Genomic DNA, 27,658 nt, shown 5'->3' with positions numbered 1-27,658 from the left:
GCATTATGGGGACCCCTCACGCACACACTGCTTTACAGATGAGGAAACTGGGGCTCAGGACTCACCCAAGGCCTTCATTTTTTAACAGTAATAGTAATACCAACAACAAAAATTAACCGTTGCCCAGTGCCACCCAGGGGGAAAGTTCCAGGGTCTGCACATAAGCCCGGTGGGGTGCCCAGGCCAGGCCCTCACCTGCCTCACCACGCTGCCGTCTCAGTCCCTTGCCTTCCTGGTAGATCGTGGGCACTCGGGAACCTGGAGGGTTTGGGCTGGGGAGGGCTTCTGGGGCCTGCAGGGGAGGCAGCCCACCCTGAGGCTGTCCGTGCCCCTCCACAGGGACACTGGACACCCTCGGAGCCCCCGCCCGGGCCCTGAATGAGACCCAGCGGGCACTGGAGAGCCTGAGGCTGCAACTGGGCCCACCAGGGGTGCTGCAAGGGAAACTGAGGCTCTTGGAGCAGGAGTCGGAGCAGCAGGGGCTGCAGATCCAGAGCTTCGAGAGCAACCTTGCTGAGATCCGTGCTGACAAGCAGAATCTGGAGGCCATTTTGCATAGCCTGCCCGAGAGCTGTGCCAGCTGGCAGTGAGGGCTGCCTGGACCCACGGTGCCCCCGGCCCAGGGCATGCACGCCCAGGTGCCCCATGCAGGCACACTCCCCAGATCCTGCCGCCGCGTACCCTCCCGAGTCTGTGCCCACACCCCCTCCCCACCGGCAGGAGTGAGTGTGCATTCAGAGCTCACCCAGGCGGCTACGGTGTGCACACCCCCATCAGCGTGCCCTCCCACCCCATACACACACATGCACAGGTACATGCAGACATGTGCCCGTGTGTGCAGTGCACACGTGTGCAAGTCCATCCATGTGTGGTGTGCCCCCTCTGGATGCTGGGGGTGTTTATGTTACGTTATGTTATGTTAAATGCCCTGTGACACTGACATACTCAGGCAGGGTTGGTACCTGGGAGGCTGGGACTGGGCAGGGTCGGGGGGGGTGGTCATCCACAGAGATCCAGGGCGGGTTCAGCAAGAGCCAGAGCCCCCAGTCCCAGCCCTGCCCTCTGTCCTGCAGCCCCCTGACCAATGTGTCACCCGCCACGAACACCCAGTAGCTCTGCATAGCTGAGGGACCAGGCAGGTCAAAAGACACAAGATTCCGGGGGATTCTCAGCAAAGGAACCTGAGGCCCAGGGCTCCTGGGGCCGTGGTGCAGCCTGCTTGGCTGGCCGGGCCATGGCCCACCCATGCAGGGATATCTTTGGCTTTGTGGAATACTTCCTTCTCAAGATCCTGGGGCTGGGTCAAACTCACTGAAGGAATCACCTGCCCTAGGCCCAGTGCCCCTTTTGGGCCATGGCCTTGTGACCTGAGGAGGCCTGGGTCAGGGGGCTCAGACAGGTCACTTGGATCTTCCCTTTGTGACCCTGCCAACCCTGGCTGGCCTTTGACCGATCGACACTTCCCAAACTGGCGCTGCAGCCCTGTGGCCCCACCTGCCACACGGGAGGCCCTGCTGGGCGTGGAGGCCTGGCTGCCTTTCTAGCCTGTCACGCTAGGGTCTCCCCCTGTGGCTAGGCCCTGCCCAGGGTTCCCGGCCTCTCCTCCTGGCACTCCTCCCCTTTCCCGGGCCCTCTTCCAGCAGACTGCGGGGCCTTGGCACTGGGAGGATGGATGCCTCGGGGGGCCCAGCCCCTTCCCAGCGTTCTTCCTGCCCCCCAGCAGGGGTGACAGGCAGCAGCCCAGACCATTTCTGTTTAACTAACTCTGTTTAATGTGGCAATAAAGGACCCCTTTACTCGCTGGTGGTGTGCCTTTGGTCCTCCAGTGCTGGTCGGCAGCAGGAGCCCCGGCTGTGGGTGCAGACTCACCACCTGGCTGTGGGTGCACATGCCCCCCCCCACAGTGAGTCAGTGGCAGAAGGTTCAGTGATCCCTGTCGGCCCACATGAGGTAGAAGGAAGGTGACAAAGCTGAGCCCATCGGCTTTGCCAGTGTCTTCCCACTGGGGGGACTCTGCTGGGGTCCTGCAACCCCAGGCACCTGCCCTCTCCTGTCTGCTCTGGGGGGCTTATTAGGCAAAGTCTAGGGCCTGGGGGAGTTGGAGGGGTGGGGTACAGAGAGGTCTTCAGCTGACCTCTGGCTCAGGCTGGAGACACCGAGGCAGGAAAGGAACTCAAAACCAGTGTCCAGCAGCGCAGAAAGGCTCAGGGAGGGACACCAGTGAGGAGAGGGGGAGGAGGGCTTTGGGCCAGGCCTCAAAGGGTGGGGAGACAGCGGGGAACATTCCAGGCAAGAGGGTGGGCAACAGCCCAGCGTTTGCAGGGTAGGGGCCTGGCCCGCACGGGTCACTCCAGGAACTCAGGTTGCAGGCGGGATTATGGCGCATGCCCAGTCAGGGCTCTTGACCACAAGGCCTGCCCCCCTCCTGGGTTGGTTTAAGCAGAAAAGGGGAGTTTGTTGGGAAGACTTGGGAGAGTCTCCTGGAATCCTGGGGTAGGAAGGGCTGCCAAAGCTCAGAGATGGTCAGGGGCCGGGGGCTTGCCTCTCCCTTCCCTCCCGCCCCTCCCCTTGGTCTCTGCGTCTGCTCCCTCCACGTTTACTTTGTTTTCTTCTCTCTGCAGAGCAGCTTTCTTTGCTTTTCTTGTGCTTGATGGAAGAGAATGTCCCCACTGCCCCCACCTGGACCCACCATGGCCCCCATGTTTACTTGTCATCAGGTCAAAAGCTTGGCAGAGACAAGCTGGAAAACTGACCTGATTCCAGCTTCCCAGGAGGGACCAACCCAGCTTAGGCCGGGTCCCCCCCTACTCCTCTTCAGAAAATCAAGGGTCTCTGGGTCCAAGGCCATATAATGAGAGCTGGGCTGTGCCTTCCCCACCCCTGCAAACTCACTGGGGGAGAGCATTCAGAGAAGAGGTGCGCTCCTCCATGGAGAAACTGAAAACCGAGGCCAGGGCTAGGGGGGTGATGTGATGCACGTCAATGACCCAGGGAGTGAGCTGGTAGGTTTGGGAGGGAGGACAGGGGGTGGGGAGGCCAAAACAGGAGGTTGCTGCTCTACTGTGAGTTTGATGATTGATGTCCGGTGTAAGTGGTGTCAAGGAGATGGGGGTGCCTTGCAGACCTCTGGGGCGGGGTCTGATGCCCCCAAACCCTCTTCCCTGCTACCCAGCTTCTCTGCTGACAGAGGCACACAGCTGCTCTGATGCCTGCTCTTGGCCTTAAACCTTTCTCTGCTCAAGCTGTGGGGGGTTCAGCAAGGCCCAGTCTCAGCATCCCCAGCGGGTGGAGAACAGGCTTCCTCTCTGTTCCGCGGTGACGTACCTCAGACCTGACATCTTGTGACTCATGCAGTCCAGTCATGCTTCGGGTGTAGAGAGCCACTCTCTGGCCCCAGAGTTGGGGCTGTGGCTGGGTGGAATGTGGCAGCTGCTGCACATCTGGCTAGCCCAGCAGCTGAGCAGTGGAAGATGGGGTGGCCTGTGCCCTGCAGAACCAGTGACTGGGGCCAACCAGCCCAACCAACCAGGGCAACAGGCTCTCTGAGCCTGAACCAGGAAGTGCATTATGAGGGTCCCACTCTATGTCAGCTGTCTTCTCTGACCTCCAGACGGGACATCTCCTAGCAACCAAGGGTTATAACTCCTACCTGCTTAAACCACCCTGACGGTAATAAAATTTATAACAGCTTCTGCTGGGTGAAAAGCATTGTTTCCTCCATTCTGCAGACCAGGAGACTGAGGCTCAGACAGGTCAAGTGCCTTGCCCAAGGTCACACAGCTTGGTCATATCCAAAACCTAGGTACGGATGAATGGGCCTATGGAGAGTAACTGACTGTGCTGGGGAGGTGGGGCCTGCCCCTTTAAACTGCTGCCCTGGCATTAACCCACCTTGGGCCGTCCCATTCTGTGTAGCCTTCTTCCTTGGGACAGCCTGGCCACTTCCCTCCCCAGGGGCAGCTACAGAAAAAAAGAGAACCAGCTGGTCCCAGGATCCCAATCCTAGGGGTCAGGATGGAGGCAAGTCTGTGGGAAGGGGACTTCCTGGATCCAATCCCCAGGGACCCACTCAGTGTACCTGTGGGTGGGTTGGTGGGGGGGGGGTGAGTAGGTACACATTACTGGTGACCAGGTGTGCTGTTTGCCCAAGAGAGTCCCCATCTGTGCCTGCGACCCCAGCATAATTGTTAGGAGTGCCGCCTCTCATTCTCAGAAATGTCCTGATTTGGACAAGTCCCCAGTTCCCGAGCCCCACTATTCCAGGAGTTAGAGGCTTGGTTTATCATCCTGGTGGACCTGTACTCCAGGCTTCACCTTTCTGACTTTTCTGTAAAATGGAAATGCCGAGTCCTATTTCGTAGAGGTTTGAGAATTAAATGATGTAACACATACATCCTGGGTTGATCTGGCAAAGTGCCTGGTGCCCGGTGAGTGCTCAAGAAAAAGGTTTTATTAACGAAACAGTAATTCGTTCTAATTGATTTCAAGTGTCACTGATACCCTAGAGGCACTTTGTCCTTATGCAATTTCTCAACAGACTAAAAGTTTGTTCATCTTTCAAGAGTTCAGAGTAAAGTTTGGGAACCTAGGCCTCCCTTCCAAAAGTGCGTGCTGCGCAAAAGGCCAAAGGCACGTTACAGCTCCCGGCAGCTGGGACCCGCATTTGATCCTTACAGCCATCCCACGAAGCGCGTACTAAGGTCGTCCACGGTCTGTTTAAGGGGAAACCGCGGCCCGGAGCGGGAAGGGACTGGTCGAGGTTCCTGCAGGAGCGAAGAGGGAGGTGCTCAAGGGCGGCCCCCGCGCCGTGCATTTTCCGCGTCCTCCAGCAGAGGGGCCGGCGGCGGGCTCGGCGTCCAGCATAATAGCCGCTTTGATGCCGGGCGGCGGGGAGGGGAGGAGAGGGGAGGCGGGCCGGGAGGGGTGGGAGGGAGGGGAGTGTCCGGCCGCCCGCGCCATCCCTCCGCCCCGCGGTCCCGCCGCCACACGCCACGCGAGCTCGGACCAGGCGCCCGCCCCTCCTGCTCGTCCTCGCCGCGGTCGCGAAGCCCCGAGCCGGCGGAAGCCCGGTGCTCACCATGTCGGTCGCGCTCAGCAACAGGTTCCAAGGTAGGCGCCGCTGTCCCCACGCTGTCTCCACGCTGTCCCGCGCCCCTGCCCACACCCGGTGTCCCCCGCCCGCCACCTGTGCGCACGGGGCGGTCGGTGGGGTCTGCCGCGCGCGGGAAGCGGGCGCGGGCCGAGGGCGCGCGGCCCGGGGGAGACCCCCGCTTCCCCGGCCGCCTCTTTGTCTCCTCCAGGAGGGAAAGCGTTCGGTTTGCTCAAAGCCCGGCAGGAGAGGAGGCTGGCCGAGATCAACCGGGTAAGCGCGCGCCGCCGCCTTCTCTTTTCCAGCCCCGCCGCCTCCGAGGGCAGCTGGCGAGTCGGCCCTAAAGCTCCCAGCGCTCCGCGGGTCCCACCTCCGTCTGCGCGGCTGTGCCTGCCGCAAAATCAAGCCCCCTTCCTCTCCTTCACCCGGGCTTCCCCCGATTTCTTTCCTCCAGCCCCTTCCCTGTGCCTCCAGGTAGGTCCCCCTCCACCCCGTCCACCGCCCTCTGGTCTTGGGTTGCAAGTTGTTACTCATAGACTAGGGAGGTAGGGCCCTCCCAGGAGCTCTGATGCCAGCCCGGCCCACCGGCCCCGGGCTCCCCAGTAGCCGGCCTGGGACCAGCTGCAGGGACTTGGCGCTGGAAGGGACCCCTGATGCCTCGAGTAATTCCCACTTTTACAGCGAGGGAAGGAAGAGAGGCTCAGAGAGGCGAGGTGGCTGAACCTAGATTGCACAGCAAGTCTGGGTCAGGCTGCAGTTAGAACCCTGGGCTCCAGATTCACAGGCCCGTGCTCTCTCCACCCAAAAAAGGTTGGCCTCCTGCCTCCCCCCCGCCCCCCCATCCCCCGCCCCAACACACACACACACACACACACACACACACACACACAACTCCTTCTCGCTCAGGCTTTTAGGAAAGGTTGCCTTAGAGACTTGGTGCTTTTCATCCTGATCCTAGTGGATTTCTAAAAAGAAATCCTTTCGGCTGTTGCCAGGCACACAATGGGACGTTTTAGACCTTTGCTTAAACACCATTTAAATTCTAGAAGATAAGGAAAACTGTTAGGGCCTGCCTGGATTGGCCGAAACTCAAAGGCAGCACAGCAAGACCTGGGCTCAGATCTGGTCTCCATTAGGTACCAGCTCTGTGGTCCCCAGCAAGGACCTCTCATCACAGAGCCAGGGTCACCATAAGGGCTCCATGAGGGAAGGCATGTAATGTGATTGGTCCAGCATCTGGCACAAGAGAAGACCTCCATGGATGGTACTAGGATTACTTCTTGAGGAGGATGTCTCCAGGTTTCCTTCTCACTGGTTGCAGAATCATGCCCACTGAAACAAGGCTGGACGTTTCCCCTGCAGGTTCCCCCGGGCTCCTGGGCACCCAGCTCAGAGTCCCAAAGTGGAAAGCTGGTGAGGGTCAGCAGGGTCCTGGTGGAATCCATGTGGAGGTGGGTCCACGGGCTGCAGCACGGTTGTAGTATAACTCTCGCCAGGGGCTTGCCGTCTTTATTCCCTCCTTGATTTCTTTGGACTGCCTAGAGCTAGGCAGCCTACCTGGTTTCATTCCACTGGCCGCAGGAATCCCATGGAGGGTTCTGGGGACCCCAGGGTCCCTCCAGGTAAACTCTGGCCTCCTCATTGCCATCCTCATCTGGCCTCTTAGTGCCATCTTGAGCACAGCTGAAAGGGAGCCTGGACGTGTGGCTGGGGCTCTCAGGGGTCCAGGCTGCTGGGCTCCCCCGCAGTTGACTCTGCAGCCAGCTCAGCCTTGGTCTTGGCTGCTTTTGCCCTCTGGACAGGAGCCTGGAACCCTGACCTCATACAGCCCCCTGGGCCACTCAGCCGGCTGGGTTCCAAGCCAGTTGAATCCACCCACAGCCAGAGGACCCCGAGCCAGAGACAGCTGGAGATGAGGGAGAGGAGATTGTAGTTGGACAGACCAGAGGAGCTGAGTGTGTGGGACTTTCCATGCCAACCCTGCCCTTGGGGGGATGGGGGGATTAGGTGGGGTGTGGAGGTGAGGCCACAGGGCTGTTTTGGGAGGTGTACTGGCTTGGCTCAGGAAGGGGAGGGGCTGTGGCTCTCAGGGGCTGGTCTGGACAGCGCTGAGATTGGGGAAGGTGAACAAGAGGGGGCTGTGTCCAACCACCTCGGGACCCCAACGCCCAGAGAGGGCAAGCAGCTGGCCAGGGCCACACCGAAGCCAGTGGCAGAGCTTCCAGTCTAGCGACCTTTCCCTGACTGGATGCTATTCTGAGATCCACCGTGTGAGCCTGGGCTACTGTCAGGTTGCTGGGACCCAGGCTCTGGGCTCCCGGAGGAAGGAGGCTCCAGGAACAAACCAGAAGCTTGAGCTGCTTCCCACCACAGCAGGTCAGGGTGGCCCCACCATAGTTCAGAGTCATGGGCAGAGGGGGGTGCTCTGGGACCTTGGCAAGCCACTTGAGATGATGGTAGTAGGTTTGTTGTGATTTTGCAGCTGAGATAATCTATGTAAACTACACAGGAGAGCTGGCTGCTGTCTTGATCGCTATCATTGGTTTGTTTGGGACTTAAAGGTGCGGGAGTGGAAACCCAGGGGCAAGGTCTGAGGTAGACTGGCTGCTCAGCCTGGACCGGACCCCTTTGTCTGGCAGAACCTTAACTTCTTCCCCTGCCTGAAATGGGAGCAGAGACCCCTGCTCTGCTCTAAGCCCCTACAACGATCAGAGGAGATGAACAGACTGAAGCTCCTTGCAGACTCTTCGGGGAGTCGCTGTGTTTGAGGGTCTGAGTCGGTTTCACCCACGGCCATGGCCATGGTGGAAGTTCCCTTGGGTGGATGGATTCTGGAGGGAACCGCATTGGCAGTCCAGGTTGCCTGCCTTTGGGGTGCAGCTTTGCTGCCCCAGTGGAGGGGGCCTTCTGGGGGGCTGGGCTGAACAGCTGCCCCAGTGGTCCCGTGGAAGCCAGGAAGCGTGATGGGTGGGGCTTCATGACTCACTGTATGTGCTTGGGCACCGCTGTGGCTGCTGCCTGGGGCAGAGCCCAGCCTGGCTATGAGCTCGGGAGGCTTCTCTGGGCCAACAGTTCCTCTGGGGCCTTTCTCCCCGCTGGGATGGGCCAGCTTCCAGAGGGCAGCGGGGTAGCTCAGTCTTGGGTATTGTTCTTATAAGGGATTCAGGAGTCAAAATAGAAGGGGACTTGGGTGGACCTAAAGGTCCTGGTGGAACTGTATGAAAATGCACTTTTTTGGGGTTTCGCTCTAGATTTTGCTCTCATTTTCTGAGCGCTTGGCGTGTGCCAGGCAGTGTGCCAGGCATGCTTCAGACATTATCTCGTCGGATGCTCACTCCAGCCCTGCGAGTGTCTGTTCCCATTTTGCAGGAGACGAGAGTCAGAGGGCCTGAGTAGATTGCCTGGGTTTAAACAGCCACACTTGAACCCAGCCTCTTCTCTCCATTTCTGAGCTTGACTGGGGCTCCTCTGTGTGTGCCCACCCCACCTCCGTGCTGTGTGTGTGTGCACGCGCACGCTCGCGCGTGTGCCTGCGCGCGCTCTGCACCACTGGAGCGGGCCGGACCAGCGCGTGCCTCCTACTCCCCCACATAGCTGACATTCCCCGCGCCCTGATGGCATGGCAGGTGACCCTGGGCCAGCCAGAGCCGGCCTTACATGGCAACGGGACAAATTCCCTCCAGCTTCCTACAGGGACAGAGGGAAGCTGTGGGGCCGGGTGGGTGCCCCTCAGAGTGCCCTTAGCCTTGGGATGGAGGAGGAGGAGCCTGGAGGATGGTGAGAGCTGTGGCTTGCACCGGCCAGAGGCCAGGATCTTTAACAAAATAGCATGAGTGGTGCCTTTGCTCCGGGCCTGGCACTTGACATAAATCATCTCACTGACTCCTCTCAATGGAACACTTGATTAGATAGATGCCCAGCAAGAGTCTGTAAACATCCCCATGAGACAAGGATTACTAAGCCTCCCATTTTACAGATGAGGAAACAGAGGCTTAGCCAGGTGAAGTCACCCGCCCAAAGTCACCCAGCCAGGAAGTGACACAGCCGGGATTCTGTCTCCAGACGCTGCCCCTGGCCCGCTCTGGCCCCTGTCCACCAGGTGGCTGTGGCCTCGCTGGGACACAGGCCTCTCTTGCTTATGTGGGTAAGGATCTCTGGCTACTGTCCTGCCCTCTCAGCCGTCCTGGGTCGAATGAAGGGCACTCAGCATTCCCTGTAGCATTTCAGTGCCTGATGGTTATTTCAGAACCCACGTGGCACCTGTGCTGGAAAGAACTGGGTACTGCAGGCTGGGTATCTCTGCCTGGGGTGAGGCTTGTCCCCAGCCCCTCCCCCAGCAGCGGGGGACCTCTGAGACCTGACCCAGGCACTGCACAGGTGTGTCTCTTTTCCTGTGTACTGGCAGTGCCACCCTGCCCAGGTGAATGTGCTCAGCTGGCATCGCCGGGCACCCGTCTCTCTTGTTCTTCCTTAATATATTATAAAGGAGATGGTGATAAGGAGCCACGTGAGCCTCTGAGGATTCAGTGTCCCCACAGGTCCAACCAGTCTTGACCTCGGTGTGGCCGTGTCGCAGGAAGCTGGAGATGGAATTTCTGCAGGGTCTGCTTCATTTGTGTAGTCAGTGGGGGTGTTTTTCTCCAGCTGCCCCATCTATTGGCGAGGACGCAGAGTCCGGATGAGGCCCCAGAGCTGCCGTGCGGAATGTGAGCCTGCTGTCCTTGTGGGTGCACGTTACAGGCTCCTGCTACACGCCAGGCACCAGGCCGGGCATCTATGGCCTGGCCCTGGCCCTTTAAGAGCCTGTGGGCTGCATCAGAAGCCAGGCCGCACGGCCAGGCATCGTGCCGCTTGTCCTTGGGGTTTTCTCCCAAGGCTTCAGCCACCAGCCCCTTGGATGGCCTCCAAGATGGTGCTATCTGCCAGCCCTAAAATTCTGCTGCGGCTAATTCGTAAAGGCAAGCCTGGAGGGCCAGGAGCAAGCATCCAGGAGCAGGTGCTAGAGGTACCAGCCCAGAAAGAGAGTTAAGTCAGGGTGGGCGTTGGGCAGGTGGCAAAGGTCTGGAGGCCAGGACACAGCAGGGGCTGCCAACCTCTGCTGGTTGGGGAAATAGCCCCTCCTGGTCATGAGCACTTGGACGGGGCTCTCAGGGGGTGGGGGGAGTCTCTAATGTGCATCGGAGGTTGTAGATGGCCAAGAGAAGCAGCAGTGAGCCCGTGCAGCGGCAGGCACCGTCCCTCAGGGCTGAGATGGGTGCACTCTGTCCTCCGTGGATGGCCAGTCACGGCCAGTTCAGCCAGGTATCCAAGGACAAAGCAAAGTTTGCCCTTGAGGAGGAATGACCAGAGGGTCAAGACTCACCAGGAGGACTTCGTGGCACAGTAGGGGACAAAGAAAGTTGTGGGTGGGTCTCTTCTCTGCCCTTCCCCTGCTCACAGTTGTCCCTTGGTGTGGCTTGAGTTTGGGCGATCCAAACGCACGATGATAACTGCTAACAGTTAGTAAGTATACTAGGAGCCAGGCTCTTTCTTTGCAGTTCGCTCATTTAATCTTTACACCAACCCAGTGAGGAGGTTCTATCTTTATGATTCCATTTTGCAGATGAGGAAACTAAGGCCCAGAGTGGTAACGCAGGTTGCCCAGGGCCACAGAGCTAGTAAGTGCTGGAGCTGGGATTTGAACCCCGGCAACCCAAGTCAACCTCCCTGCCCCGTCCCTCTGCCTTGCACGCCCTGTACTTGCCTAGAGGAAGGATGGTTTAATCAAGACCTTGCCCTCTGGGCCTCAGTTTCCCCAGCTGTTGAACAAAGAGAACAAGCTGGATGCTCTGAGTCCCTTCTGGGTTCTGTGTCTGGGTGGATGTTGGAACAGCTCTGCCGCCTCCCTGGGCCTGGCCTGTGGACACTGGCTTGAGAAGTGACTGCCTGGTTCAGAGCTTCCTGTTTTCAACCCCAGGCTCCTCCCTGCTTGCATTTCCTGGTTCTTTGCCAGGGACTGACCAGGCCACCGAGGCCTCTAGACTTGCCACTCTCAGAGCCCAGGGGACCCCTGCATCCCTCATACCTGGAGGCCCTGACAGCAGTTTCTACAGCCTGAAAAACTTGTCTTTTGGGACAGTGGGTTGGAGTGAGAGAGGGGATGGGGCTAGAATAAACCATCTGCACACACCCGCATGCCCCTAGAGGGCTATAAAATGGTTCCCTGACCTCTGGAATAACATCTTTCTGTAGCTGCCCAAGAGGAAAGCTAACTCCCAGTATTGACTTTCTTTGCCCAGAAACCTGTGGCCAGGCCATGTTTGGGGCAGGGAGGGAGCTGGGATGGTGAAGGGAGATAGGCCTTGAATTGTGAAAACGTTGTGATCTTGAGTAAGTTGAGCAACCTCTCTGGGCCTCAGTTGTCCCATCTGTCAAATGGGAATACCCAAAAAGGAGAAAGAGCGACCATAACCAGCCTAAGTTAGGGGAGGGGTTTCCTTCCTAATCTATTTAATAGTCGATGATGGTCTGGATGATGAGCTGTGGGTTGTAAGTGGACTGAATGTATATAGATGTTAGCCGAAAATAATAATAAATGGCTAACATTTATTTAACGTTTACTAAGTGCCAGGCACTGTGTTAAGCACTTGAGATATGTTTACTTACATACTGTAATTCTCAGGACAAACCTGTGTGGTTAATATTTTTATCTTTCCTACAGATGAGGATACTGAGGCACAGGTAAGTGAAGTCATTTTCACACAGCACTAAGTATGCTTGGACCTAGGCATTCTGGCTCCAGTTTGCCCTCCTTTTGTTTCTGTTTTTGTTTTTCTTCCAAACATCTGGAGTGACTTCTAGCTCCATCTCCTCTGCCTGGGGGCCCAGAGTTAGGGCAAGGCGGGGCGGGGCTGGAGGCTGGAGTGGGGTGGGTACAAGGTACCCGCCCAGTGGGCATGGCTGTGCCCCGAGGCTGAGCTAGGATATGGGGGGAGGACCCCTGGAGGGAGGAAGCTGTGGGCTGTGCATGAGCAGGAACCAGGAATCCAAAGCTCGGAGGTGGGGTGGGAGCCGGCAACCCAGCCAGTGGAACTCCTGTTCCTGCCACCCGCCTTCCTGCCTCCCCGGCCCCCTGGTCCACACAGCTGCCCCAAGCCCTGGGTCAGCGAGGGCTGCCGACCCACACGTGAACGGGTCAGCTGCTTCTCCCACCCCCGGTCACTCTGTGGCTCAAGCATTTGTCACTGTTGGCTCTAAGGAAATACGTGATTCCAATCTCTGAGGCCTCTCCAGCCTCTGTCATACACATACGCATGCATTTGCAAAGCTGCCTTTCCATTGCAGGGCTGAGAGTGGAGAAAAGTCATTCTGGGCTGAACGGCAGTCTTCTCCATTCATTCAGTAATGTTTATTGAGCACCTACTGTACGCTGGGTGCACTGCCGGGTGCTAGGCATCCGTGGGGCAGAGACAGTAAACACATCCTCCTGGATGTGTCCTGTGACCAAGGACCTGCCTCCTCTCAGCATCCTTCCAACACCCACTTTCTTGGGTCACTTCTACTCCCCAGCTCTCTGCAGGGAGGGAACCCAAGCAGCCTCTGCCGTGGAGCTTAATCCCAGCTCAGCCGCCTGTGAGCTGTGCTGCGTTGATGAGCAAGTTGTTCATCCTTTCTGAGTCTCAATTCATTGACCCTCCCTGCAAATATTTATTGAGCACCTACTATGTAGAACCCAGCAGGGGGAGACAGATAATGGACAACACCCTTAATAAGCAATTACACTGTAAATTGTGTTAGGAGATGACTCGTCATGGAATAAAAGGTGTTATCTTAAGGTGGATTGGAAGTGGAGGAGGGGACTCCAGTGGGCAGAGTGGATGGGGCTGGCCTCATTGAGATGGTGACAGTTGAGTAAAGACTTGAAGGAGGTGACCTGCAGATATGTGCGTTCCAGGCAGGGGACACAGCTGGAGCAAAGGTCCCACGGTGGGAGCACGCCTGGCATGGGAGAGGCGTAGAAGGGAGGTCAGGGTGGCTGAGGCACCCACCCTGGTGGAGAGGGGTGGGGAGTTGGGGACAAAAATGAAATACCATGTTAGATGGTGATTGTGCTAAGGAGAAAACCGGCTTCATCAGCGAAAAGACAATAATCCTGGAAGCCCTGGGGCTGCCGAGAGCATGGTCCCGGGGTCAGGTCCAAGGAGGGGTGTGGCTATTAAGCACCCTGCGGTTTAGGCTGAGCTCTTGTCTGTCTTTGTCTGTGTCTGATTTGTCTCCAAGACCCAGGACCATGTCCTACCCCTCGAACCCAATCTGTCTGGATCCCTAGAGGTGATCAGTGTATATTACAGACAGGCTCCAGGCTGGTGCGGGATTTCTGGTCAACCAGAGCCTGCGAATTTGGAGGACCCCCCCAGGTCTTTCCCCAGAGGTTCCCAGATGTTGAGCCTTACCTGTGTTCTTGTGCCTCCCCAGGAAGGCTTTCCAGTTCCTAATGTGGTGAAGTGAAGAGAACATAGGGACAATGTGGTGAGTTGAACGTAGGCTAAATGGGTTCCACTTAAAAATTCAGAGATTGTGAAGTTCCTACTTTTACGAAATATCCTTTCCTGAACTCGTGGCAACAGTCCATGGTCATTATTTAAAGTCTTTACTTGGCAAAATAAAATCTTGGAAGCCCAATATTAGCACCTTCCCCTACCTTTTTTTGGAAATGTTTCTTTCTGCTTTACCCCAGAGTCTGGGAACCATTGGCCAATTTGTACCTCCGTTGGACAGATATGGGATCTGTGACCCCAGGAGGTGCCTGGGTTGCTCAGGGTCACAGACAAGAGTTAATTGTCCTACTTTTGGTCAGAGAATGGGGGTGGGGGCCTCAGTGGAGAAGACCTGTGAGAGGAAGCCAAGAGGAAGGGAAGGACAGACAGAGCCAGCCGACAGGAGGGCAGCCTCCCAGGCTGCAGGGGAAGGTTCCAGCTCCGTGGAGCTAAGTGCAGGCAGGGCTGTGCATGGCACACGGTAATGAGGCTCTGAGTGAGGCTGTGGCCAAGCCAGCTGGACCCCATGGGCCCTGGAGCTGCCCTCCACTTGCTCAACTGCTGGAGGCATGTGCCCTGGAGTCTGATGGACACAGGTTCCAAACCAACCCTGAGCTTCCCCAGGGCCTGGGGACCCTGGACATGTTATTAGCTCTCTGGTCCTCCTGTTCTCACCTGTAAAATCAAGTAACAGTGGCTGTGAGGATTGAATGGGATAACATAGTGCCTGCCAAAAGCAAGGGGGCTATCAGAGGCCCCCTGACCCAGCGAGGGAAGCCACATTGGCGAGGGGTTCCTTCTACTCAGTCAAAGGGTGCTGAGTTAGTGTGGAGGAACTTGAACCCTGGAAGGGATCAGATTCTACCCGACATGGAATTGTACCTATTGTTTACTGAGCACGGACGCTCGAGCCACGTGCTAACTGCCCGCAGCGGGTTGTCTCGATTGAGGGGTAGGTGCCTGAGGAGGTGGGTACCCGTGAGCCCATTTGACAGCTAGTAAGGAGGAGGCTGAGGATCCAAACCCAGAGGGCTTTATCCTCACTTAGGTTCTTGTCATTCTCCCATTCTACATTCCATTTACAGTGACTGGAGAGGTAGTGAGTTCCCTGTCCTAGGAGATATGTAAGTACAGACTTGGTCATCATTTAGTGGGAAATGACGGCAGGAATTTAGAAACATATTGAGTGATTGACCCAGATGAATTTTTTTTCATTTAAGAGATCATTTATTGAACTACAAGTACATATTTGTATGGAATGTTCCAAAATTTAGAATTAGAATTTTTTTAAACCCCTCAAAATTAACTTATAAGATGTCTTTTTACAATAGTAGTTGGCCTAGTCATAATAGGAAAAACATTCAAGAGAATGGTAGAAACCCCAAGTTCAGCATAATGATTACCTCTGGGAAGGAAAATAAATTGGATTAGGGAGGGGCAGAAGGGGCCTTCAAACTGTGTGTTAGTTAGACCTAGATAACATTTAACATCATTTTGTTTTGTTTTATTTTATTTTATTTATTTATTTTTTTTGGCCGTGCCACGTGGCATGCAGGATCTTAGTTCCCTGACCAGGGAACGAACCCATGTCCCCTGCAGAGGAAGTGTGCAGCCTTAACCACTGGACCGCCAGGGAAGTCCCTAACATAATTTTAAACAGAGACTTCCTGTAATTTTAGGATAAAATTTAAATTTATCCTAAAGTTATCCTTTAGGATAAGGACCTTGTCTTATTCACCTTGGTCTCACCCACTCCCTGGATGCCTAGTACAGAGCAGTGTATACTGTGGTCCCTCAAAAACTGTTGAAGGAATGAAGGAGTCACAGCCGTGTCCAGTTGACTCCATGAGGAAAGCAAGGTCCAGAGAAGTAGAGGGGATTTGTGGACTCTGGTGCCAGGATGGGAATACACCCTCTGTTTCCTCATCTGAATGCAGGTTCTAGGGATGCTTAAAGATTAGCAACAAGGCAAGTAAGATACCTGGCCACTGCGCCCAGCCTAGCAAGGGCTAATTGTCAGTTTTTTGTTTTAAAGCCGGATGAATACCTGCTCACTGCCCATCTTTAATTGTCAGGGATAAAGATAGATGCAGGCTCTAAAGTCAGACAGAGCTGACTTGAAGTTCTGGCTCTGTGAGCCTCAGTTTCCTCATCTGTAAAATGGGAGTAATAATGGTTGCTACCTCTTGGGCCCACTGGGAGATCCGGAGCGACCATGTGGGTAAGTGCTTCATTCTGGGCGCTGTTTTTAGTCCCTTCCCATCTCCTCCCAGCTCCATCTGGTTCTGAAAAGACTCATTTGAGTCTCTCCAAGCATCTGAGGGGAAGGTGGGCCCTGTTTTACAGGTGAGGACACAGGTGAGAGGGTAAGTGACCTCTCAAGCAATGGACAGTTAGTTTCTGACTAGAGAGAGACTAATAATAATAATATAGCATTTGCTGTTTATTGAGCTGCTAAGATTCATATATACACTCTCCTTGGATTCTCATGCAAGAAGAAGCTATGATAGTTATACCCATTTGGCAGATAAAGCAATAGAGATTCAAAGAGGGATCAGTTTGCTCAGGGTCACATACCTAAGAAGTTAATGCCAGAGCCAAGTCACTTGTCTTTGGTTGCTCATGGCTTCATGGATCTTGGAGCCGGGGTGCCCTAGGGGGAAGCCCAGGTCCCTGCACCCGTAATTCAGAGGTTGACTGAAGGTGTTTAGTCTTCTACAGCGGAACCTCTGGGCCCCACCCCCAGCTGCTGAGCAAACTTCCTACCCACGGGGTGGATTGTACCGATCTGCCTCTGGGGGTTGACAGGAGGCCAGGGCTAACACTGCCCTGCACAGCCAAGCCCAGCCAGCTGGCGGGAGAGGAGGCAACGGGCAGTGGGCCTGTGTGTTGGTGAGTTCTGCCTGCTGACCCCTTGCTCAGTGATGTCCTCTCTCCTCTGTAGGAGTTCCTCTGTGACCAGAAGTACAGTGATGAAGAGAACCTGCCGGAAAAACTTGCAGCCTTTAAAGGTGAGCTGGGGCTGGCTGCCCACCCCCCCAGGAGAGCTGGGTGGGCCCCTCCACCCCTTATACAAATCCTCACCCACAGGGCCAGGCTGCACCCGTGTTGCATCCACAATACCCCTCTTCCCGAGGGGGGCTGTGAGACGGGGTGCCCAGCCCGGGGGCACAGCCCCCTCACCCCTCGCCTGCGGGCCCCGGCCTGCCCTGCCCTTCCCTCCCTTCTGCTGCCCAGCAGGGCTCAGGTTGGCTCCTGCCCGCCCCTGCCCAGGCCCTGCTCGCTCCCGGGGCCCCAGCGCACAATCAGCTCTTTGTAGCAGCCCTTGTCTCTCCCCCTGCGCGGTGGAGCATCTTGGGAGCCCCTGCAGAGAATGGACGTTTGTGTCACCACAGTGGGGCAGGGGGCAGAGTTTCTGCCCATTGAATCTCGGCAGCACAGGATGAAAAGAAAACAGGGCCCGGGAGTCCGCGCGGGGAGGGGGCGGCATAAAGGTCCTTCTGTTCCGGGCCCTGGCGCTTGGTTCTCAGCCAGCGGCTCGAAAGGAGAGGAGCTGTGCACATAAGGAGTGGGACAGACCCACCTTTCCTGTCCGAGAGATGCACTGGCGCTGCGGGAGCCCTGGGCGCGCTGGGGGACCACATCCCACATCCTCCAGGCTGCGTCCCCCCTGCCGCCCCAGAGCCTTGGCAGCGTGGACGTCCTCCCTGCTCCCGGGCAAGGAACCTGCCGGTGCTCCTCAGACCGCGTATCACGTAGCCATCCTTAGGCAGGACACCAATGGCTAAGCATCTGTTGAGCGCTGACCTTGTGTTCAGGGTTGCGATCTTCCTGCCTCATCCCAATCCAGCCAGGAGGGAGATGGTGCGAGCTTTAGTTTACAGAGGAAGAAACTCAGGCTCAGAGAGGTGGGGTCATTTGCCTGGGGTCACACAGCTAACCTATGGCAGAGCTGGGGCTTGTACCCATATTGGTCTCACTCCAAAGCCCCTGCTTGTGACCGTTACACAATGGTGCTTTTTACATAGGAAGGAAGGAAGGGAGAAGAGAGGGAGGGAGGGAGGAAGGAAGGAAGAGAAAGAAAGAAAGAGAGAGAGAAAGAGAAAGAGAGGGAAAGAAAGACGGAAGGAAAGAAAAGAACTAGAAAAAGAAAGAAAGGGAAAGAAAGAATAAGAGAAGAGAAGAAAAGAAAAAAGAACTAGAACAAAGACACGCCCCCCCCCCCCCGCCTGGTTGCCCTCCCCCATCCCTCTGCCCCTCCCCCTCCCAGTGCAAAGGAGGAGCAGCCAGTCCATTCCCTTCTCTCTGGATACCAATAGGGTCACTCTTCAGAGGTGACTCTGAGAGGAGGGACAGAGGTCCCAGGGGTCTAACGACCATTCTCCTCGTCCTCATTGTGCTGTAGGATAAGGGTCCATCCTGGGACCACAGGAGGTTACCTTGGAAGCAAAGGGACTATGGAGGTTTCAAATCATTCACTCATTTGATCTCCAAATGAGCCTTACTAGGCACCAGGCCATTTGGGGCCTGGGTACACAACGGAGAACACACAAGACGGCCCCTGGCCAAAGGAGCCCGTGTCCTAGTGGGGGAGGGGTGGTGAAGAGAGAGCAAGGAAGTAGAAAGTGTGTCAGATGGTAGCAGGTGCTTTGCGGGGGCGACTGACAGTGCCCAGTTAAGAAGGCTGGGCGGCCCTGAAGGCATGAGGAGGGGCCCTGAGAATGCCTGGGAGGAACATACCAGGCAGAGGGGTGGCAAGCCTGGGCTCAAGGGTCACTGGGAGCACCTTGGCTTTCTCGTGCTGGCTGCTGGTGCGGAATAGACCCTGTGGCTACCCAAGGCCACACGACTTGTTTGCACCCACTGCCTTGTCAGGAGACACCAAGCTCGTTGCTCTGACCCCTTGATCAGGGAGGTTTAAGTCAAAGTCTGTAGGTGAGGTTTGCAGGGAGGTTCTCTGCGCCCCGGGCACTGTATGTGCCACTTTGTAGTCAAGGGCAGGTCCGCGGGCATTTCTCCAGAGAGAGCATCAGATTCGCAGTGGTAGCCATGACCTCCCCACCAAAAGTGCAGAACTACAGGGACTTCTTAAATTGGGGATTCTCACACCCAGCTGCCCATCTGAATCACCTGAGATACTCTGAAAACACACCAATTTCTGCCTCCCAAATCTGCTTCCCAAATCCTGCGAATCTGCATCTCCAGGGCTGGGAATTTATTCCAGTCACTTTACAGCCGATTCGGACGCAGCCAGCCCACACTGGGGACCTGGGAGGAAGCTGCTGCCCTTCTTGGTACAGGGTCAGAGTGGCCCCTGGGCACCTTTCTCCATGGTGCCTGTGAGCAAGTGATGCAGGTGGGCAAGCCCTTTTCCCAGAGACAATGGTTTATCCCCAGAGGAATGACGGAACTTGTGTCAAGACCCCGACGTGGGGTGAGGAGGATGGTGTGGGCACCCTGGGGACCCAGCCAACTGCCCTCAAGGGAGTCACTGGGACCCTGCAGGGGGCAACCCTGCTTCCCAGTTAATGCCAGTTTTTGCTCTGTGATTTCCAGAGAAGTACATGGAGTTTGACCTGAACAATGAGGGCGAGATTGGTGAGTGAGGCCTTGGGTGAGCCGGGGGGTGGGGTGGGGGAGGGTGCTCTGTGGGTAGGGGGTGTGGGCGTCCAGAGAGTCCCACTGACTCACCTGCATGGCTGAGCGGCCTGGGGCTCTATTTTGAGGGTGACAAGCACCGACTGAAGCTTCCCCGATGGGCCAGGCGAGCCAAGCTGGCCTTGAACTTGTCTGCCTTTCACCCTGGATCCCCTGCCCCCCAAACTCCTCTCCCCACTGCTTCCCTCCCCCCGACCCCAGCTCCCTGCCCACACCCCAGCCTCCCACCCCAGGTGCTCCCGGGACTCAGGATAGAGGTGCCACCCAGCCCAGGGCTGGAGATGCTCAGGCTGTTGCCGCCCTGGCCCAGGGGGCTGGCATTTCCTTTGTCCCCAAGCCTGTCCTTCCATTTGAACACTGTCCTGCAGTTGACAAGGGGCTTCCATGGACATTGGTCCTCTCTTCCAGCAGACCTTTATCGTGTCCTGCCGTCCAGGCGCTAGGGGTGACAAACACCTTTTCCATGGCACTTATGTTCATGACCATACCTCGACCTTCACCAGTTGTGTTATGACACAGGCAAGGCCAGTTTAATTGTTCCCATTGTACAGATGAGGAAACCGAGGCTCAGAAAGGTGAAAGGACTTGCTTGGGGCATGTGGTCATTAAGTGCCAGCCAGGGCCCAGATCCCAGCCTGTGGTTTCCGAGTGGGTTCTCCCTCCAGCATTTCTCTGCCTCCTCTGTCTTCTCACATTTTTCTCCTTTTTGAATATTTTTATCTCTTTTTTTCTTAAAAAAAAAAAAGGGAGGGGGTTATCAAATGAATACATCGTCATCATAAAACGTTTTGGAAATCACAGCAAAGCACAAAGACAAAAATACATCACCACAATCCCACCTCCCAGAAATAACTGTGATAAAGATTTTGGTTTATATCCTTCCATTCTTTGTTCTAATCACAAACACTGTTCGATACCATTTTAGAACCTCCTTTAAAAATTTTTTACAATATATTGTTAGTATTTTGACATATAATTCTTCTTTTAAAAAAATATAATTAATGGCTGCATGATATTCCATTTGGGGACAGACTATAATTTATTCAGCCAATGCCTTAGTATCACCCATTTCAGTGATGTCTGGTTTTAACTCATCGATAATCCTGTGAAGAACGTCTTTGTACATCAATCATTGTCCACATTGCTGATTAATTCTTTAGAGTAAATCTCAGGAATTCGACCTTCTGGGTCAAAGGCTTTTGAAGCATCTTGCCAAATTGCCTTCCAGAAAGGTCTTGCCAATTTAGAGTCTGGCCAGCAGCGTGTAGGAGACCTTTCACTTCTTCCTGTAGAACATTGCCCAGCTTTCTTTGAAATGTCCTGGACATCCTGGCACCTGAGGGTCTGGCACCAGTCATGCCGGCCCTGCCTCTCCGGTGAGCTGGCCCACTACTCCCCTGACCCTAAGATTGGCCCCCTGCCCCACCCGCACTCCCGCTGTCCTTTGCTGACCTGACCCATTGTTCACGGAACAATCTGAAGGAAATTGCCTCAGATCTTGGGAGCCAGGAGGTCAGAGGCAGCAACTCCTCAGAGTGTAGTGACTTTGGTGCCTCCCTTGTTTTTCTTGAATTTTGTTCTTTTGTTGGCTTTCCTGCTCTGCGGGATATTCTTGGCACCCTCTCCCTTCCAGCGAGGTGGAGCCCAGGACCGCAGGGTGGGAGTGGCAGGTGGGGAGAAGCTGCCACCGCGCCCTGGAAAGTAACTCCTGATGCCTGGGTCAGGCCGACTCCCTGACCCCACCTCACTGGGCCGTGACTTCCCAGGTAGCTGGAACAGCAGGCTCACGGTCACCTGAACCTCAGGCAGCAGCAGAGAGAACGACAGAATGAAGAAGAGAGGCTTTGTTCCTGGGCACCTGCTGTGTGCCAGGTGCTCCTGGTGCATTCTCACTCCAGATGATCCCATCAACCCATTTTACCACTGATAGGAGTAGGGGCTCAGAGAGGTTAAGTAGTTTGCCCCAGGTCCCACAGCCAAGAATAGCAGAGCTGGGTTCCAACCCAAGTCTGTCTGACTTTAGAAGCCCAGGTCCCTAACCACTGGTCCGTACTGCCTCCGCAGAGAGCAGGGAAGATGTGATGGGCTCATTCTCCCTGGAGGAGAAAAGCTGTTGACTGCAGTCTCCAGGGATGGGCTCTCCTGCCGGGCTTGTTCTGGGCACGGGGGTGCCAGAGGGGAGCTTCCCCACTCAGCCTGGCCCCCTGTCTCCACTTAACGGCTCTGCTTTTCCTCCGGCAGACCTGATGTCTTTAAAGAGGATGATGGAGAAGCTTGGGGTCCCCAAGACCCACCTGGAGATGAAGAAGATGATCTCGGAGGTGACGGGCGGGGTCAGCGACACCATCTCCTACCGAGACTTTGTGAACATGATGCTGGGGAAACGGTCGGCGGTCCTCAAGCTGTGAGTACCTCCCACCTCTCCTGGGACCTCTGGAGACAGAGTCATAGTGTGTGGAGTGGCTCCTGGCTCGGGCACCTCAGCCAGTCCCTAACCAGGAGGTAATTCACTATGCGATCTGCTGGGCAAGATGCTTCATTTCAATGAACGTGATTTTCTTATTTGTCAAATGGTCACGTTAATATGTACCTTGCAGGCAAAATGAGCCTGTAGCAGAACCTCTGGTAGAATCAGTGCTCGGTAAGTGGCCGACCCGTGATGGTGACGATGATGATAAATGCACTGCTGAAACCTCTGAGCCTCAGCTTCCTTGTTTGCAGGGTGACTCCACCACCCCATGGGGTTGTTGTGAGCATAACAGAGTCAAAAACCGGCTCTAAAGGGAGGTATCGTTCAAACTTTGATGCTGTTTCTTGCTACTGAAACGACCTCGGGCAAATTACTTTCCTTCACCTATAAGACAGAGATGGTCATAAATATCTTGCATGAAGTGTTGTCCTGAGGGTTCATGAGATAATACATATGAAGAGTCTAGCCCAGTACCTGGCTGATGGCAAACACCTAGTGTATGGTGGCCAAAATCACACTTTGCGGGTACTTCCCCACTGCAGAGCAGCAGAGAAATTCCTTGGAGAGTCCCATGGTATGTGTTCAAGCTGTAAAGGACACTCACTTGGCTTTTATGCGATAAGATTAACTTTTTCTTAAAAAAATTGAAGTATAGTTGATTTACGATATTGTGTTAGTTTCAGGTGTACAGCAAAGTGATTCAGTTATACATATGCATGTTTTTTTCAGATTCTTTTCCATTATAGCTTATTACAAGATACTGAATGTAGTTCCCTGTGCTACACAGTAAATCCTTGTTGTTTGTCTATTTTATATATAGTGGTGTGTATCTGTAAGATTAACTTCTTCAAATGTACCAATGTAAAATATACCTGTCTCATTTTACAAAGGGGGAAGCGGGGTGACCTGCTGGTAAGCCCACGGTTCAGGCTGGTCTGGTCGGAGTGTTTATTGTAGGGAGGGATGGGCAGGAGGTGTGGTGGGAAAACCATCCAGGTCAGATCATGCTGCACCCGAGAGGCCAGGTGGTAGCAATAAGAGTGGTGATGCTATTAAAAACCACACCTAAGATTCAGTGGACATTTACTATGTATTGGGCACTTCCAATTTGATACATCTAGTCCGCATGTTGACTCCTTAGATTTATCATTCATTCATTCAGCAAATATTTATTAAGCACTACCTATGCGCCAGGAATTACGCTCGGTGCTGGGGACACATGAATTGCTTACATTCTAATGGAGAGAGACAGACAAAAACAAACAAAAGACCAAAACACCAGATTGCAATAGTGCAATACAAAGAAAAATAAAGTGGGCAAGAGGAATAGAGAGGGGCGGGATAGTGGGCAGAGTGGATCTAATTGAGAAGGTGACATTTGACCTTCTGCGCAAGGGAGATGTGAAGAAATGAGCCACGTGAATGAATATCTAGGGGAAAGCATTCCAGGCAGAGGAAGCGGCAAGTGCAGAGGCCCTGTGGCAGAACTGTGCTTTTATGCTCAAGGAATAGCACAGAGGCCAGTGTGCCTGGAGTGCAGTGAGTGAAGGATGAGTCTGCAGAGATGGGCAAGGGCCAGGTGATGTGGGGCTTTGTAGGCCACGGTTGATTTAGCATTTTGAACTACCGCGGAGGGATGCCATTGGAGTACTCTAAGCTAGGAGCTGACTTTTAAAAGGCCCCCTCCGACTGCAGTGGGGACAAGAGTGGCAGCAGGCAGGCCGGTAGGAGGCTCGTGCACTTGTGCACGTCAGAAATGAGTCTCTCCGCCTGGAGAGGCTGTAGTGGAGGCGGGGCTGTCAGAGTTGGGAGTGATTTTGGAGGTAGAGCTAGAAGGGTTGTTTCCAGGTTTAAAGGAAAACAAGGAGTCTGATGGTTGTAAGGTCTGGGGTCTGAGTTAACTGAGTGATGGTGCTGTTTGCTTTGAGAAAAGAGCAGGGGGGGAAGGTGGGAATTGAGCTCAGTTTTGATGTATTGAATTGGAAGAGCCCCTAGACACGCAAGGGGAGAGGTTGAGGAGGGAGCTGGCTGTGCAGATCTGGAGCTCAGAGGTAAGCCGTTGTGCACTATCACACTTGATTGTTGTTGTTTTTTAATTTTATTTTTAAATTAATTTATTTATTGGCTGCGTTGGGTCTTCGTTGCCGCACGTGGGCTTTCTCTAGCTGCGGTGAGCGGGGGCTACTCTTCGTTGCGGTGCGCGGGCTTCTCATTGCGGTGGCTTCTCTTGTTTCAGAGCACAGGTTCTAGGCGTGTGGGCTTCAGTAGTTGTGGCACGTGGGCTCAGTAGTTGTGGCTCGCGGGCTCTAGAGCGCAGCCTCAGTCGTTGTGGCGCACGGGCTTAGCTGCTCCGCGGCATGTGGGATCTTCCCGGACCAGGGCTCGAACCCGTGTCCCCTGCATTAGCAGGCAGGTTCTTAACCCCTGCGCCACCAGGGAAGCCCGACTATCACACTTTGGATGGGATTTAAAGCCGGGGACTGAAGGAGCACACCCAGGGAGGGAGTACAGAGGGAGAAGGGCACTGTCACTTGCAACAGCTCCAGGATGCAAGCGCTTTTGGCATCCTCACTTTCAGTTGGAAACATTGAGCATCGGTGGGGTTGAGTGTCTTGCAGGACTCACCAGCTGGGAAGGAGTAGGGCTGGGATTCAAATCCAGGCAGTTTCCCTCCAGAGGCTATACTTTGAACCCCCATCCTCTTCTGCTGCCCAGATTTTACTGTCAGAGTAGTGGGAGGTTTTTGAAGATCTGAAGGGGTTTTGAGCAGAGCCATGGCCCAGCCGAGCTCTGCTTCCTCCAGGCAGTGTGCTCAGGGGAAGGCGCATGACCTAGAAGTCTGAGGTCTCGAGTGAGTGTCGTCCTGCCTCGGGCTGCCTGTGTGACTCTGATGAGTCTCATTGCCCCTTTGTGTCTCCGTTTTCTCCTCTGTACAATGGGACTAGCAGCCCCCTCTGTGGAGTTGCCGCATGGGCTTCTGGGAAAGTCTCGCTGGAGAGTGGATGCAAGGGCATTCTGTGGAGGACCCTGCAGACGTGAGGGCTGGGATGATCTTTCCCTGGACAAGGAAAGGAGTCCTAATCCTGTTTTGTGTTTTCTTTTTTTTCTCCGTTCCTGAACCAGAGTCATGATGTTTGAAGGAAAAGCCAACGAGAGCAGCCCCAAGCCAGTTGGCCCCCCTCCAGAGAGAGACATTGCCAGCCTGCCCTGAGGACCCCCGCCTGGACCTTCCCCGCCCTCCCCACTCCTATTCCTCCCTCCTGATCTCACTGCCCTTCTTGACTCATTGCGATGTGTCTTGTTTGTTCTGTTTGGTCGTTGTGCGTTTGTTTTGTCATCAGCAGAGTCAGTGATCTCTTTGTATAGCACAAGTTATCTGCCTTAAAGGGGCTCTGGGTTGGGGAGTCCAGATCTCCTCCTTCTCTTTTTCCCTGCGTCTCCCCTCCCTGTGCAGAAGGGCTGACATTAAACCAAAAACCAGAGGGGGCAGGGCCAGGACAGGGAGACCAGAAGCCTGTGATTCCCGCACTTGAAGGTGGTACTGTTCGTCCTTCCAGGTCACTTGAGCTAAGTCCTGGTACCCTGGCCTGGCCCTGGTGAGGCCCTCAGCCCCTTTCAGAAGACCCTGGAGTCGGAATAAGGCTTCAGGGCCTCATTAGGGTATCCTCGGACAGCTCTGTGGTTCCAGTGCTCTTGGGTGGGCCAGGATGTGGCCACGCAATGTCCCACCTCCTCAGCTGGTCCCCTCTCAGTCCACACTTCGTCTTATCCTTAGTGAGGTGACAGAAGGAGAGAAGGAGAGGGACTTGGGAATTTGAGCCCTTCAAGAAGGTTCCAGAGGAATCCTCTAGCCTTGCCCCCTGGCCACACCTTTACAGGCAGCTCAGAGGAAGGGTGCAGCTCCCCCTGACCCTTGCTGGGCTTCAGAGGCAGAGGGGATCCAGGGGCCTTGGGGGAGGGGATTCAGCTCAGTCTAGTCCCACCTTTTAGGGAGGATGTTGAGGGCAACAGGATAGGAGGATGAGGACTTAAACGTTCATGGCAAAGAGAGGCAGCACCACTGTTAAGCCAGGAGCTGAGAAATAGGTTGCCTTTCTGATCCCAATCTGCTTGAAACCTGACTCTGCTTCCCTATTTGCCTTCACACCTTCCTTACACCATTCATTCATTCATTCACTCACTCCGTCATTCAACAGGTATTTATTTACAACCTATTATAAGCTTTAAGTCCCCCCACGTTGTCCTGACATGCGCCATGTCCCATGTCTCTCTAATTCATCATTCTGTTTCCAAATCACTCAAAACCTTGAGCTTGGGGATTAGATTGGGATCACCTGTGTTTTTTATTATGGACTAGGGTTTTAGAGCCCTGATCCACCCTGTAGGTTAGCTGGGCCAGGCCTCTCAGTTCACAGGTGAGAAAACTGTGGTGACCCACAGGGATTAAGTGCCTTGCCCAAAGTCAGGGGTTAATCTGGAGATGGAAGATCTGGACTGGGGCCCAGGTGTTCAGATGCCCTGCCCATGCCTCATCTCTGCTCTGGGCTGCCTCAGTCAGTGATGAAAACAAGGGAAGGGGCAGAGAGGGGCAGTCTCTTAGGTCAACCCTTGGGCAAGGCCCTGGGCCAGGATTCACCCTTCCCAGTGCCTCCGAGGTAGCATCAGCAGGGACCCCAGCCTTGACCCTACCTGTATTCTGGAGTCCCTTCCCCTGCCTGCTCAGGACTTAGATGTACTCATCCATTGAACATGTTTATTAACCACCTGTTATGGGCCAAGAGCTAAGAACCCAGTAGTGAAATGGACAGACTCATGGAATTTAGAGTCTAGTGGGGAAGTCAGACCCAGGCGATGAATGTTAGGAAAGAGGAGGATATGAGGTGACTGCATGGCAATCCTGGGGGCCTAACTGGGCCCAGCACTGGGCAAGGGTCTTGGAGAAGCCTTCGCAAACCTGAAGCGGAGAGCTATGGGGGGCGCTGGAGCCCGTGGGAGCTCCCTGTGGCTCCTCTCACCCGTAATCAAGGGCCCAAGGAGCTGACTTTACAGCAGCTGGAGGGAGTGGAGCAGGTAAGGGATGGGGAAACGGCCAGGTTGGGTTAATCCACTGGTCTCGACCAGTTCAGGAACAAGACTATTTGGCCATGACAGGCTGATCTTCAGCCTAAGAAGGTACTTCAGATGCATAGCCTAGTTGAAGTTTAAACCCCAGCAAAATATTCCACCCTGTAAATGTAAAATCTCACCCCCACTCCCTCCCCTGCCTTTTTTTTTCCCCCTGAGATCCTTAGGTGAGCAACTGCCTGTCTCCACCCCTTCCCATTGCCTCTCCTTTCTGGGACAGGCTGAGACCTTTGAGCAAGGTAATGCCTTCCTTGACTACCCATCATAGTCAGTGTATCTGTACCTCACTCAGACAGGAGGACAGAACCAACCAGGCTTATTTCAGCGGGATACACACTTTACAAGACTGCAGGAAAACTTCTTAAGGGAGGAGAGCAAGTGGGTGTGTCCCCAGCTTCTAGAAAGGGCAGGAAAGAGTTCTCTCATTGGATGGGGAGTGTCCTGGGAAACTCTACCAGCTCCTTCATCATTTGGAATTCAACTTCCAGAGGGAGAGGGTCTCAAGAGTGATCCCTGGAAAGGGGGGGGGGTGGTCTGCACGTATTTCAGGTTGTGGCTATTAGCTCTAGGACTCTTACTTCTCTGGCTAAGGGCTCAGCTTCTAGAAGTTCAACTGTCTTCTTTCTGAAAGACCAAATCTAACTAATGTAACCAGCAGCTTGGGGACTGCCGAGTATGGCTCTGTCCCTGCCATTCAAAAGGAAGGAGTGTGTCGGGCAAGTTCAAGTGGATGCGGTATGTGTGTGCGTGTGTGTGTTGAGTGTGTGTGGTACTGGACTGGAAATAAAACAGACAAACTTA

The 27,658-nt window shown here is 54.8% G+C and overlaps 2 protein-coding genes across 4 annotated transcripts in view; both read left to right on the top strand.

Moving 5' to 3' along the window:
• Positions 1-590, top strand: part of LAMC3 (laminin subunit gamma 3) — a 59,798-nt gene extending 59,208 nt beyond the window's left edge. Inside the window, exon 29 of the mRNA XM_068552711.1 lies at positions 340-590. Coding sequence (XP_068408812.1) covers positions 340-590 — 251 coding nt within the window. The remainder of the gene's footprint in view (positions 1-339) is intronic.
• A 4,377-nt stretch (positions 591-4,967) lies between these two features.
• Positions 4,968-27,658, top strand: AIF1L (allograft inflammatory factor 1 like). 3 transcript variants are annotated; one of them, XM_068552663.1, is made up of 6 exons: positions 4,968-5,109; positions 5,301-5,362; positions 16,550-16,616; positions 19,162-19,203; positions 21,505-21,667; positions 24,857-27,658. In XM_068552663.1, the coding sequence occupies exons 1-6, from the start codon at positions 5,079-5,081 to the stop codon at positions 24,942-24,944; spliced, it is 453 nt and encodes a 150-aa protein (XP_068408764.1). In that variant the 5' UTR covers positions 4,968-5,078; the 3' UTR covers positions 24,945-27,658. The 3 variants fall into 3 exon arrangements, with proteins under 3 accessions (XP_068408764.1, XP_068408766.1, XP_068408765.1); XM_068552665.1 differs by lacking the exon at positions 5,301-5,362 and having other exon boundaries at positions 4,976-5,109; XM_068552664.1 differs by lacking the exons at positions 4,968-5,109; positions 5,301-5,362 and adding an exon at positions 13,556-13,597.

This window comes from Eschrichtius robustus, chromosome 10 (assembly GCF_028021215.1).
Source record: "Eschrichtius robustus isolate mEscRob2 chromosome 10, mEscRob2.pri, whole genome shotgun sequence".
Classification (NCBI taxonomy): Eukaryota; Metazoa; Chordata; class Mammalia; order Artiodactyla; family Eschrichtiidae; genus Eschrichtius; species Eschrichtius robustus.
Note: the sequence above shows the minus strand (reverse complement) of the source record. Positions and strands in the feature narration are given on the sequence as shown.